The sequence below is a fragment of the Scardinius erythrophthalmus genome (genome assembly GCF_964197995.2).
Source record: "Scardinius erythrophthalmus genome assembly, chromosome: 16".
NCBI classification, from domain to species: Eukaryota; Metazoa; Chordata; class Actinopteri; order Cypriniformes; family Leuciscidae; genus Scardinius; species Scardinius erythrophthalmus.
Genome location: NC_138236.1, coordinates 31,751,283 through 31,763,562, shown reverse-complemented (window position 1 = coordinate 31,763,562; position 12,280 = coordinate 31,751,283). Strand labels below are relative to the sequence as shown.

At 36.4% G+C, this 12,280-nt stretch overlaps 1 protein-coding gene across 1 annotated transcript in view; it reads right to left on the bottom strand.

The window, feature by feature from the left end:
- The window catches only part of scgn (secretagogin, EF-hand calcium binding protein), a 38,810-nt gene extending 26,795 nt beyond the window's left edge, over window positions 1-12,015 (bottom strand). The window contains exons 1-3 of the mRNA XM_081388641.1: window positions 11,862-12,015; window positions 11,656-11,726; window positions 10,349-10,441 (exon numbers count right to left, since the gene is read on the bottom strand). Coding sequence (XP_081244767.1) covers window positions 10,349-10,441; window positions 11,656-11,726; window positions 11,862-11,931 — 234 coding nt within the window. The 5' untranslated portion in view covers window positions 11,932-12,015. The remainder of the gene's footprint in view (window positions 1-10,348; window positions 10,442-11,655; window positions 11,727-11,861) is intronic.
- Window positions 12,016-12,280: the final 265 nt, after the last annotated feature.

The window sequence follows — 12,280 nt, the reverse complement described above, 5'->3', positions numbered from 1 at the left end:
ATTACCCTCCTCCATCCCCAGCTCCTCCTCTCGCCCAGTCAGGATTTGGCATTCTTATTCCCTCAACTCAACTCAACTTTTATTTATAAAGCACTTTCAAAACCATTAATAAATAAACTCAGTAAACTTAAGTCAGTAAAAGTCTTATCCTCATTTAATTGTAAAAAGTTATTTGCTGGCCATCCCTTTACCTCAGTCAAGCACTTATAAAAATTAGTAAAAGATGCACAGCCATCACACTCCAAATGAAGGTACAACTGTAAATCATCAGCATACAAGTGATAGTTAATATTATGCTGCTTAAAAATAGACCCCAGGGGTAACATATACAAAGAGAACAGAGTCGGACCAAGGATTGATCCCTGAGGAACCCCCCAAGAAATAGCAGCAGATGCAGAGACATAGTTTCCAATTTTAACAGAGCATGTCCTTACATGCAAATAAGAGGAAAGCCACTTAAGGGCTACACCATTGATCCCTACATAATGTCTAAGGCGGTCTATTAAAATAGCATGATCTAAAGTATCAAAGGCTGCACTTAAATCTAACATCATTAAGGCAACACTTTTCCCGGAGTCAATACTTAACAAAATATCATTTGTAACCTTCAATAATGCTGATTCTGAGCTATGTTTGGTCCTAAATCCAGACTGAAAAATATCCATTATGTTATTCACAATCAAGAAATCTGTAAGTTGATTATGGACAACTTTCTCTAAAATTTTATTCATAAAAGGCAACTTCAAAATAGGTCTGAAATTTTTTAACTCATGTGAATCCAAATTATGCTTTTTCAAAACCAGCTCAATAACAGCATGCTGAAACCCTGATGGTACAGTTCCATGATATAAACTACTATTGATAATCAATAGTATACTAGGACCAATAGTGTCTACAACCTCTTTAAACAATCGTGACGGGAGAACGTCATAAAGTGAGGTAGTCGGCTTTAAATGCATTATCTTTTCCAACTGAGCTAATGTAATAGATGCAAATTTACTTAAACAACGAAAAGGATTAATTATATCGGCTACCACATTGCCTACAGGCACAATATTCGACCGAATAAGAACAACCTTATCAATAAAATATTTTTAAAAACTATCACACAGATCCTTAGACGGGGAAGGAAAATAATTGATAGACGGACTCAATACTTTATCTATAGTTGAAAATAGTACCTTCGGATTATTTGCATTATGTGATATAATTTGCGAAAAATACGAAGATCTAGCGGCTCTAACAGCGTTTTGATAGTTTGATAGAGATTCTCTAAGAATATCATAAGATATCTGCAATTTATCTTTCAGCTACTTACGCTCTGCAAGCCGACAAACCCGCCTCAAATTACGCGTTACATCATTTAACCACGGTCGTTTTTTAACTTTTTGACATCTCATTTTAAAAGGTGCTACATTATCCAAGATCTCAGAGCAAACATGATTAAAAGAGTCCACCAATTCATCAGGTCCCACAACTGACAATATGGTAGGATCAATATGAAGGGCTAATTCAGTAAAAGCAGTTGAGAACGCACTAGGTGTCGAAGTAGTGATAATCCTGGACAAGAATGATGGAGGCTGATGACAGACATTTGTTGTAGAGGTAAAATGAAACCTAATAGGCATATGATCCGAGATGGCCACTTCTTCAACACAAATATTTTTTATCGTTATCCCCAAAGAAAAGACCAAGTCAAGTGTGTGGCCATGATCGTGTGTTGGTCCGGAGACACATTGAAATAAGTTAAAAGAATCAACTAAATTCAAGAATTCCTTGGTCATGGGTTTACCAGGACAACAAACATGAATATTAAAATCACCCATAATCAAAATCCTGTCAGCAGATGGAACAACCACAGATACAAACTCACAAAATTCATCAAGAAAATTCTTATTATAACCAGGAGGCCTATATATCAAGGCACAAATCACTGGCGAGGGCAAGTCAATCTTCATTAATTGAACTTCAAAACTCTTGGAACTTTCAACAGGCAGTAACTTGCACTTCATCATGTTATTAAAAATAACAGCCAAGCCTCCACCTCGACGATTACTTCTCGAAGTACTTAAATAGCTACATCCCCTTGGTAAAAGCTCAACAAGAGGACTCGTATCAGCGTCATTTAACCAAGTTTCAGTGATAAAAAGAAAGTCCAGCCCATACGTTACATAATAGTCATTCAGGATGAATGTTTTATTGACAACTGAGCGTGCGTTTATCAAAGCCATAAGCACTGTGGTCGACTCAACGGGCCGATTAGAGGAAGAAACAACACTTAGCTTCATTGTCCCAGCTCGTCTCACAGAGCGCAAATTTGAATGCATCACGCCTCCGCGTCTCGTCTCTTCAATGATGTGGCAGGAAGAACATGTATCAAATAAGAAGGCCGCGACTCCGCTGTTGATCTAGCTCCACTATTCAGTGTAGCCACATTGGCTATGAATCATGGCTCATTGAATCAGAACATAAACGCACATTCCTTCTTGCTGTCCCACTCTGAACCCCCGAAGGTAAATCAGTTGTGTTGGCTCCAGCTAGTCGGCAATAAATGGTCCTTCGCGACACTTTATTGCACCTTGGAGGATAAGTTCTGCATTCCAAACCCCCCTTCCCCTCTCTGGACCACAGAGAGATAACGAAACTGGAAACTTTCTACACACACACACACACACACACACACACACACACACACACACACACACACACACACAAACATCCTCCTATAGAAATATAGTTTTAATGTATGTAACTCAGATTTGGGTTTGACCTTCCTGTATGCATGTTTTATTAATTTGTTTGATCATATAATTATGATTTTCTAGAGGTGTGGTTTTGAAATGTATTCTTTAAATCAATAGTGTTTTAGTTAGAGAAGGTGCACTAACATTCTCTGGCAATCCCTTCCCCCCTGTGTTGAACTGTGTTTTATTGCCTAATGGAATGTCCAGCAACAGAGATTTTAGGAGTGGAGCAGAGTTAGTGTTAATCTTTAACCCTACTTAAATACTACATTTTCCATATGTATAACCATTGAAGAAATATGTAAACCTGAATGTAATTTCTCTTTTCCACGATTGTTCTTCTCTGTGATGGGTTTTTGTATTCTTGTAAACCTTAAAGGAATAATGTTTCAGATGTGCACCCTGTTGCAATCATAGATATGCCATGTGGATCTTTTTAAAAGTCCAATTTTCATTTCCATTTGTAAATGTACATCACATTTTGGGTTAATCTTATTCCTAGATTGTTAGTAGAACTCTTAATGCTTATTTTACAGAATAAGAAGTCATTTCTATGCCGTAGCTTTTAAACATACCAAATGTGGTCTTGAATTGAACCTCCATATACCCGTAGGAAAGATATGGGTACCAAATTATGATAAAATGCATTTTACTGCAGTTATAATTGTTTAAAGTAGAAATGGCATGATCCTAAGACTGTCATAAAACATGCAAATCGAACTCCTAAGTGAGACAAAGGAAATTTCTCCCGCCTGGAATTTCGCGTTCCAATTGGCCCAAGCGCCAGGGAGGAGGGAAATTTCGGTACCCTAGAAAAGCGGAACACTCCGCGTTCCGTTCAGTTGAGTTCGGTATTTTTCTTTCGTCTTGTTTGTTCCTGCTTGTTCGAACCCTCCTCACCAGGGAGACCATCAATGGCTCCCGTTTAGGGGGCTTTATATTTTCTTTTCTTTAAGTCTTTTAGTTTTGTTTCTTCTTCGAACTTCAGCCGACAACTTCAACTCAAAGGAAAAGACTCTGTTGAAAATCCCGCGGCGCGCGCTCCTCTTCATTGAGGACGTGCACGAGCACTGCGTCTGAGGAAATTCCTGGCTCCATGGGACCTAGGGAGTCCTCATCTCCGTTTTATTTTCTTTACTAAGTTTTATTTTCATATTCGTTACTCCCTCCACAAAGGGAACTGAACTCTGAATCATGTTTCTGGCCACTTCACGTTTCAGTGAACCTTTAAACTGCGCGCGAGTCTGCTCTTCTTCAGCAACAAAGAGAACCATTTTGCAAGATAAGTTTACTGAACTTTTAATGTGATTTGATTCCTTGTTGTCTCTCAAGGTTACTGCCTGTGTTTTTGCCATGCTGAGATCATCTCGGTGATCTCTTTCGTCCTGAAACTTTAGTTTCACTTTCTCCCTTCCTCTCCCTCTCTCATCTGTTATCCGTTTAGTCTTGTATTTTGTTTACGTGTCCTGTACATACATATTTACTCGTGTAAATTGTAGAACTTGTATTCCTTAGTTCGATGTAGTATTAGTCCAATTATTAAAAAAACCATTATATCCTAGATTGTCTCTGTATAAGTGTTCATTGTACAAGTCAATGAAATGATGATCAAGCTACGCTTTACAAAGGTGCTACTGTTAAGTAACCTACATTTTATAAGAACAAGAAGCTAATTTTCTTGTCCAGAAAACATAGCTTTCTTCGAATTATAAGAAAGAGATAATTTTGTTGAGAAGTTGATGGAATTAATTTTACGACCAGTTTGCGGGACAAACAACTGTTTAATTAATACATTAATTTCCCTTAAAATTATTCTGATTAATTGATCTGAAAGAGGGACATTTTGGTATATTAATGATTGAATTATAATTCATTGTAATTGAACATTGATGTATACGAATAAGTCTAAATTTCAGCTTCAATAATTTATTAATATTGTAAGAATATAGATGAATCAACCCGATTCATAATTTTGATTCCCTATAATCATTTGAGCTAAGTCAATTCCTTACATCAGGATCCTCAATTTCTTAAGTTTCACCAAGACTCCAGCCCGTATGCCTCGTCTCCTGCGGCGTCTCCTCTTCCAGCACGCGCATCCAGTTACCTGACAGACTTTCATCGGCGGCTGGAACATGCATGGCTGTTCAGCGAACAATTTCAAGTTCAAATCACGGCTGCACATATCCAAAGCCGTAGATCGAAGACTTAGCAACGAAAAGCGATCATAGATCAACTGTGAGCAATCCAAGTGATTGATAAAGCACAAAAGTAAAGCAAATAAACACATAGGCTACATCCTAAATGTAGAGTGACGGCAAGCCAACACACAACCTGGCGCCATCTTGCCAACAACACACTACACTACACTGATTCCCCTTGAATCAGAATAAATTCTCGAAATATGTTGTACTTTAAAATCTTGAATTAAATATATTTGCAAATATTCATGTTGGTTCTGTTCTGTTTACCCCAAGGGGGGTTTTATTGCTGCTCTCCCTGCTCTTATCCATGCTAGGCTGCATGGATGCGCAGGGAGTTCTCGCCCAGAGCGGAAACTGTGCCAATCCAAACTGTATGCTAATTGTCAATCGTATTTGATGGTAGTGGTCCTGACAGAAATGCAAATATATATTACAAGTTTGTGTCTGTCATTGTATTTCTGTGAATGGCATTTTACACATTTGGAATACTTGTCTGCAGCTTCAAATTCAGAATACAGGTTTGTGACTATTGTCTGCGAGTGCAAATTTCAACATTCAACTTCAGTTTTTATTTTACAGGTTTTCACATTGAAGCTGTGAGTACAAGTTCTCAAATTCACATCTACGTGCTCTCGAGTTTTGCTACTCTTTTACCTTCATACTTTGATGTCATGCTGACCTATGTCAAAAAACTCTTGTGAGGTGGCTGTCGGATTGTGCAGTCAGGCGCAGTTGCTCTCCCCCGACTGCGCTGATCAAAAACACGATGGGAAAGAATTTGCTGATGACACAACTTAAAGGGACACTCCACCCATTTGCATTAAGCTTTGCATTGTTAGAAACCCAGGTCATACTATTGAATGGTCGTGCAACACTCTCTCATTTTCCCCTGAGACGGGAGAAATCCGTTATTTACCTCTTACACTTCCTCCTACAATGACGCAAAAATTGCGTCATTGTAGGAGGAAGTGTAAGAGGGGGGATTTCTGTTGAGACTACAGACACTCGTTCCTCATCTTTCCCAGGGGGCGGGACCCACTCACTCTACAGACCTATTACAGATCAGTGGGTGGGACTTTACTCTCTGAAACTGAAAGCAATATCAGAGCCCGTCTACGGAGAGCCTGCCCACTCCCTATTAAGCTCTATTGTACCGAATTTTGGTTGTAGTACCACCAGAGTTCCACTGGGGGCGATCGCCATGAGTGCAAAATGAATGAGAGTCAATGGGGCTAGACGGCTAAATTTGTCTCTTTCACCCGATTGCCGTAGAGAAATCTCAGATTTGATTGTAGATTTTGCAAGTTCAACATGGGTTTTAGGTCGAAAATTGAATGAACGAATACTTATGTCGTTTTGATTTCTTACAGGTTGAGTTGTTGTTGCCCATAACACGCTAGTATTCTGCTAATGACGTCAGCATTCTGACGTCATTGACATTTAGAAAGACTTTTTAAAGCAAATAACTGACTCTAAAAAATCTAACATCCAGCAATGTGTAATTTCTTTGCATCTCCTTTCGAATACAACATTCAAATTATTAGACAAAAAATTATATCCTGAGAAAAGTGGATTTTGAGGGGTATACTGCCATTGACCTCCATTCATTCTGCACTCGTCCTGTGAGCGCCCTCATATGGAATCAGAGTGGAACTGCAACCAGTTCAGAAGCCGGAAGTGTAGTGAGAGTGAAACTTCTCGCCATATTAGACATTCTCTGGCAATATCCTCCATCTTGTTTGAAGCTAAGCTAACAGGCGCTGTGGAGACAGATGTAAAGTTATGACAATAGCGGAGGAGAGTGCTCAATATGATATAGAAGAAGATGATTTCGGAAGTCTGATGCTTGAATCAGGTGTTTGTGGCTACCTTTACAAGCCGCATTATAGCGAAGAGCAGCCGAGGCAGAAGACCTGCCTGCGAGGAGCCCGGACTGGCTCGAGTTAGGGCGGACTGGTGGCGCCGGTGATCTCACTATGCAACTACGAACCGCTACGAACACAGAGATAGAGTCCGTCTGTGGCAAAGAATTTCAACGATGACAATTTCTCCTGGACGAAATCTCTGAATCAGACGAGGACACTGACGTTTGTGTTGAGAACTATCCTAGTTTCGCACCGCATATGTTCTGACTGAACATCCAGGTACCATGCAATAATTCACCTTTTCGAAAGAAATACAAACGAGGAGTAATGCACTAATGAGTTCGCCAACTAACTAGACATTTTGTGTGAATGTGAAATAAATTTCAAGCTCTGGTGGTAGCTAGCCTTGTAGACGGAAGAGTGATTTCTCTTATAGGCAGATATGCGCTTTCTGGATTAGTGGGAGTGGCTTGCGGAGCTGTGCAATGTGGTGCATTGTGTGAGTTGTTGTCTTTCATACAAATGCGTCCTGAAGTTATTTTTTGTCTTTCCTCGGTCACAAAGGCACCAAATTTAAAAATTATTTTACATTTCGACTACATATATGACCCACTTTAAATAAAAAACAATGTTCAAATGGGTGGAATGCCCCTTTAATGCTCGTGTTTAAACTAGTGGTTCTCAACCTGGGGGCCGTGAGACAACTTAATTTATATATTTCATATAATTAATTGATTTTATTATTAATAAGTTACATTAAAAATATTATCAAAGCATCACCTCGCTATACCATAATATTTCTGCATGAACACAGTTTATATTCACATAGTTGTCCAAATTAATGTACTGTGAGTGTTTTATAACGGAAGCTCACAGAAGAAGCGTGTTTTGAAGAAGTCTGTGAGGATCAGTGGTGTTTATTATATTTTGTTGGGGGGGGGGGGGGTGGCTTGTAGTATTGATTCAGAGAGGAGGGGGGCTTTGGAGTAAAAATGGTTAGGAACCACTGCTTTAATCCTTTAATTATGATTAATTTAATTGGGCCACGAGAAATCTCCTTTCTGAGGGTTGATAGATGATCAATACAGAGTGTTCGATAAACTAACAGATTAACTGATTGTAATATTAATTCAGCTTCATCAAGTTAATTCGATTAACTGATCTAAATATTTACAATTAATTATAGCACATTATTATTAATTATTCATATTTCCCTTTTGAGCTAATTTGCTACATCTCTTTCCCTCTTTCCCACAGTTTTTCTCTCCTTCTCTCTTTTTTCTTGTTTTGTAAAAGTTTTAAGGGGAGGAAAGAAATTATTTCTAGTTAAAACCCACCAATTCTTACAGGGGAGCAAATGCATTGAGAATTTGGAGACCCCTTTGTCCAAAATCAAAAGAAATTTTGGATAATATTAAGCTTATTAAACTTGTATTAAACTTGTGAATGATGCCACAGTTGAATGTCCATTGTTAAGAGTGAACCTATGTAAATCTTGAACGGGAGATTGTTTTATTAGTTGTTTATGTGAGACTGTAATTATGAGGGAGGGTGTTTTTCAGAGAAATTTGCATTAATGAGAGGGACAAGACAAGGGGATCCCTTGTCACCCCAGATATTTGCTTTTATAGAGCCCTTAGCACAGAGTATACAAATTAATTCTTTAATAAAAGGTCTTAAAATCAAGGATGGGGAACATAAACTTGCATTGTATGCAGATGATGTGATCTTGTTTTTAACCGATGTTTAACAGAGAAACATTATTATCATTAGTGTTAGAAGAGATAGAGTTATTTGGAGATTTGTCAGAATAACATTTTTAGCTTATTAGCTTTGATCTTATTAAATCAAATTTATGGAGACAACGCGATGGGGACATTTGAGAAAAAAGGGGAAAAATATGTATTGCCTATAGGAAATTATTTTCAAATAAGAAGTTATTTAAAAGATTAAATTAAAGTAAAACCTCTAGACGATATTCAACCTCTGATGTGCTTTATGAATAAAGTTAGAAAAATTAACAGAGTATAGAGTATAATTTAATAGGACGAATAAATAATATATAAAGGATAAGATTATATAGTATTAAAAAAAATGGGAAGTTGAGTTAGACAATCAAATAACAGGAGGAGATTGGAAACAAAGTTTAAAAGAAATTTAAAAAAAAAACAGCAATCACCATATTGGCAAGAATACGCTTGGAAAATTAATATGAGATATTTTATAACACCAGAAATATCCTCTAAGTATAATCATTCATCTTTAGTATGATGGAGAAGTTGTGGTGAACTTAAAGCTCATTATACTCAAATTTTATATTTATAAAATAATAATAATAAAAAATTGGACTGAAGTAATTCAGGTAATGGAAGAAATGTTTAAGAAACCAAATATAGTAAAGACAAAATATAGTTTTGGGTATACAGTAGGACCTATACTTAATAAAGATGAATTATATTTACTAGAATTACGGCTTACACTTAGGTTCTAAAGTACATTCAATGGAGACAATAACATATAAAATGAAGAGCAGAATTATAGTTTAAAAAGACATGGGCACCTCAAAAATCAAAGAATATGTTATAAAATAAAGGAATATATATTATATTAATTACTTTTTCATATAATCCTCCATTTTAATTTATTTAGCTACTTATTTTATTTATTTATTTATTTATTATTTTTATATTATTATTTGATGTTTAAATAATTTTATTTGAATTATTTATTAGGAATGGAAAGACATAATTAAGTATTAAAAAAAAAAAAAAAAAAAAAAACTTTATTATTTTACCAAACATCTTTTGTGTTCCAGTGCAGAAAAAGTCATACAGGTTAGAACAACATAAGAGGGAGTGAATGATTAATTTTTGGGGGGTGGACTAGCCATTAGTAGTGTACAGCTTTACAGCCCATACTTACAACAGTGGCAAATGAAAACGGCTATCACCTAAGAATTAGTTGTTAAATTGCAAAATCTATAATGTGCTTATGAAACTACACATTTGATTTCAGTAACAATGTGGTTCTGTCCAGCACATTATAGCACTTGTAGTTTTAGCTCGTCTCTGACAGCTGAAAATAGTTATATCTAATCCAGTGTTTCGACCATCCCCAGCCTCTCTTTTTTATTTACAAATCTATTGCACAAATATGTGAAGGAAGCAAAACAACCAATTTTAATGTCATTGATCTGACTAGTGCAACCGTGCTGGAAACAGCCGGAAGCCATAAAGCAGCTAGATAACAGCTGCAGCAAACCTCTGCCATCAATGCATGCAGAAAGTAATTCAGCGGTTTGTTTGTTTATCTTTTCACACAGAAAGACTAATTATAGAGGAGTAGCCAGAATGTAAGGCATGTGTTTAAAAACACATTTATTATTCTCTTTCATGCTTAATTTTCAGCTCCATCAAATTATTATATTACAGGAATATTCATTTTTAAATATCAGTTTTTACTTCTATATAGGACTAAACACTACAAAAAAAAAAAAAAAAAAAATTCAGGGAAATGTAAAAAAAATGTTATGTACTTCCTCGATCTGCAGGCGTCCATCTGATGTGACATCATAGGCAGACATAAACCTCTTCTTTATCTGCCGCACGCTTCCCTTTGTTATCTTTTCCTAAGGAGAGTAGAGAAAACAAACTGGTTACCATAACCACATTTCCATAATTTACCTCTCATTAAGCTCACCAACATCACTCAGCAAAGCCATTAGATTGGTACACCTGTGCACCAATAGAGATGCCCTTAAGATATGCTGGTACACAGTGAACATCTGGCTCATCATTTATTTATAAAAGCCTGCTTGCTTACATCAATATAACGCTTATTCACTGAGTGTACAAATTTAGCAATATCAACTTCAGAACTACTATTGTGTAAAAACAATGTAACACTGTACATTTAGTCAAAAGTTATCCACGAAACATTTGTGGATCATATACACGATCATTGTAGATCCAACTACAGAAGTGGGTTTTAGAATCAGTAGAGAACACAGAACATGTATTTTTATCTTATGTGTCTAACCACAGTTTCCTGAAAAATTAAATGTTGTTTGATTTCCTCAGAAGTTATTTGAATTTCTGAGTGCCAATCTGAGATCAAAACATTTCAGTCACAAGTGTACATGTGCGTACATTTTTTATACTATGATAGTGTGGCGAATAAGACGAGGCCAAGGGCGTCGCGCAGGTGTCGCTCATCATTAGTCACGCCACCGGCCACGGCCGTTCTCACAGCCCTCGGCCTCGTCCTGCTTGCCACATATAGTTTCTATAAAAATAACATAAATAGTACCGTTACTGTAACTATAACTGTGATAAACTGTGGCATTGACCATCAAAATAAAACAAAATGACCATTTCTAGTAGCACAACGATTTTAAAATAAATCAGCAGATGTTAAATGGCTGTCGACTTTATTATGTCAGCTTCCTGCAGAAAAGAGAATACAGATTCTAGTGTGTAAACAGCCAGAGAAAACTGATGACCTAATTTACAAAAATTGTATGTTTGTTGTTCTTCCATAAATGTCAGAAATGTAATCAATAACACCTGTGTCATCAAAATCAACAATTATACCGGTGCTGAGTCCAAAATGTATTGGACACACTTTATGATAAATTTCATTAATGAAATTAGCAAACATTGGTTTACTAAAGATTATTAATTTATGTACATTTAGATTTAAATAGTCATTTTCAATAAACTTTCTCATCTATGTGTATATATATTTGTATAGCTATCTTATTTAAATGTGCACAAACTACTGTTAACCATGATATAAAGGTTTTTTTTGTTTGTTTTTTTTTTTTTGTTTTTTTTTACATACCTCTGGCCCTAATTTCTTCAGCATGAGCAGGAAAAAGTCATCCAACTCTTTCCCTTCAATGTAGCCATTATCTACAGAAAAGTATTTATCAATGCAATTTTATGAACAGATACAGATAGAGACAATACTTAAATCTAAACACAATACTCACAATATATGTAAATATCACATCTGAAAGCAGAATTGAAATGATATTACATTCTTACCATCCGCATCAAAGTGTTGCCAAATCTGTAGAAAACCAGCAGCATCTAGGTTGGCAAAAGCACAGTCCATGATGGAAAAATAGCGTTAAGGATACAGGGATTATAGAGCAAGAGAAGAAATGCACCTGTACTCAGAGAAAGCGACTGCAGATGTGGCCAATTTCCTCTGACTCACAGTGTCAGAAAAAAACCCCTCCTCTTTCACACCACATATCAGTCATATGCTGAGAGCCTGATATGATCTAAGGACAAACTTTAGTATGTTTTATCATGATCAAACTGTAGGCTTATTACATGTTACTTCACATTCACTACCAGAAACTATTAGCAAACTGTTTGAATAAAAAGTAGGAAATGGAGGAATACTACAACTGTAGAATATCTTGTGTACATAGCAAAAAGCATGCGTTATTTCTGTT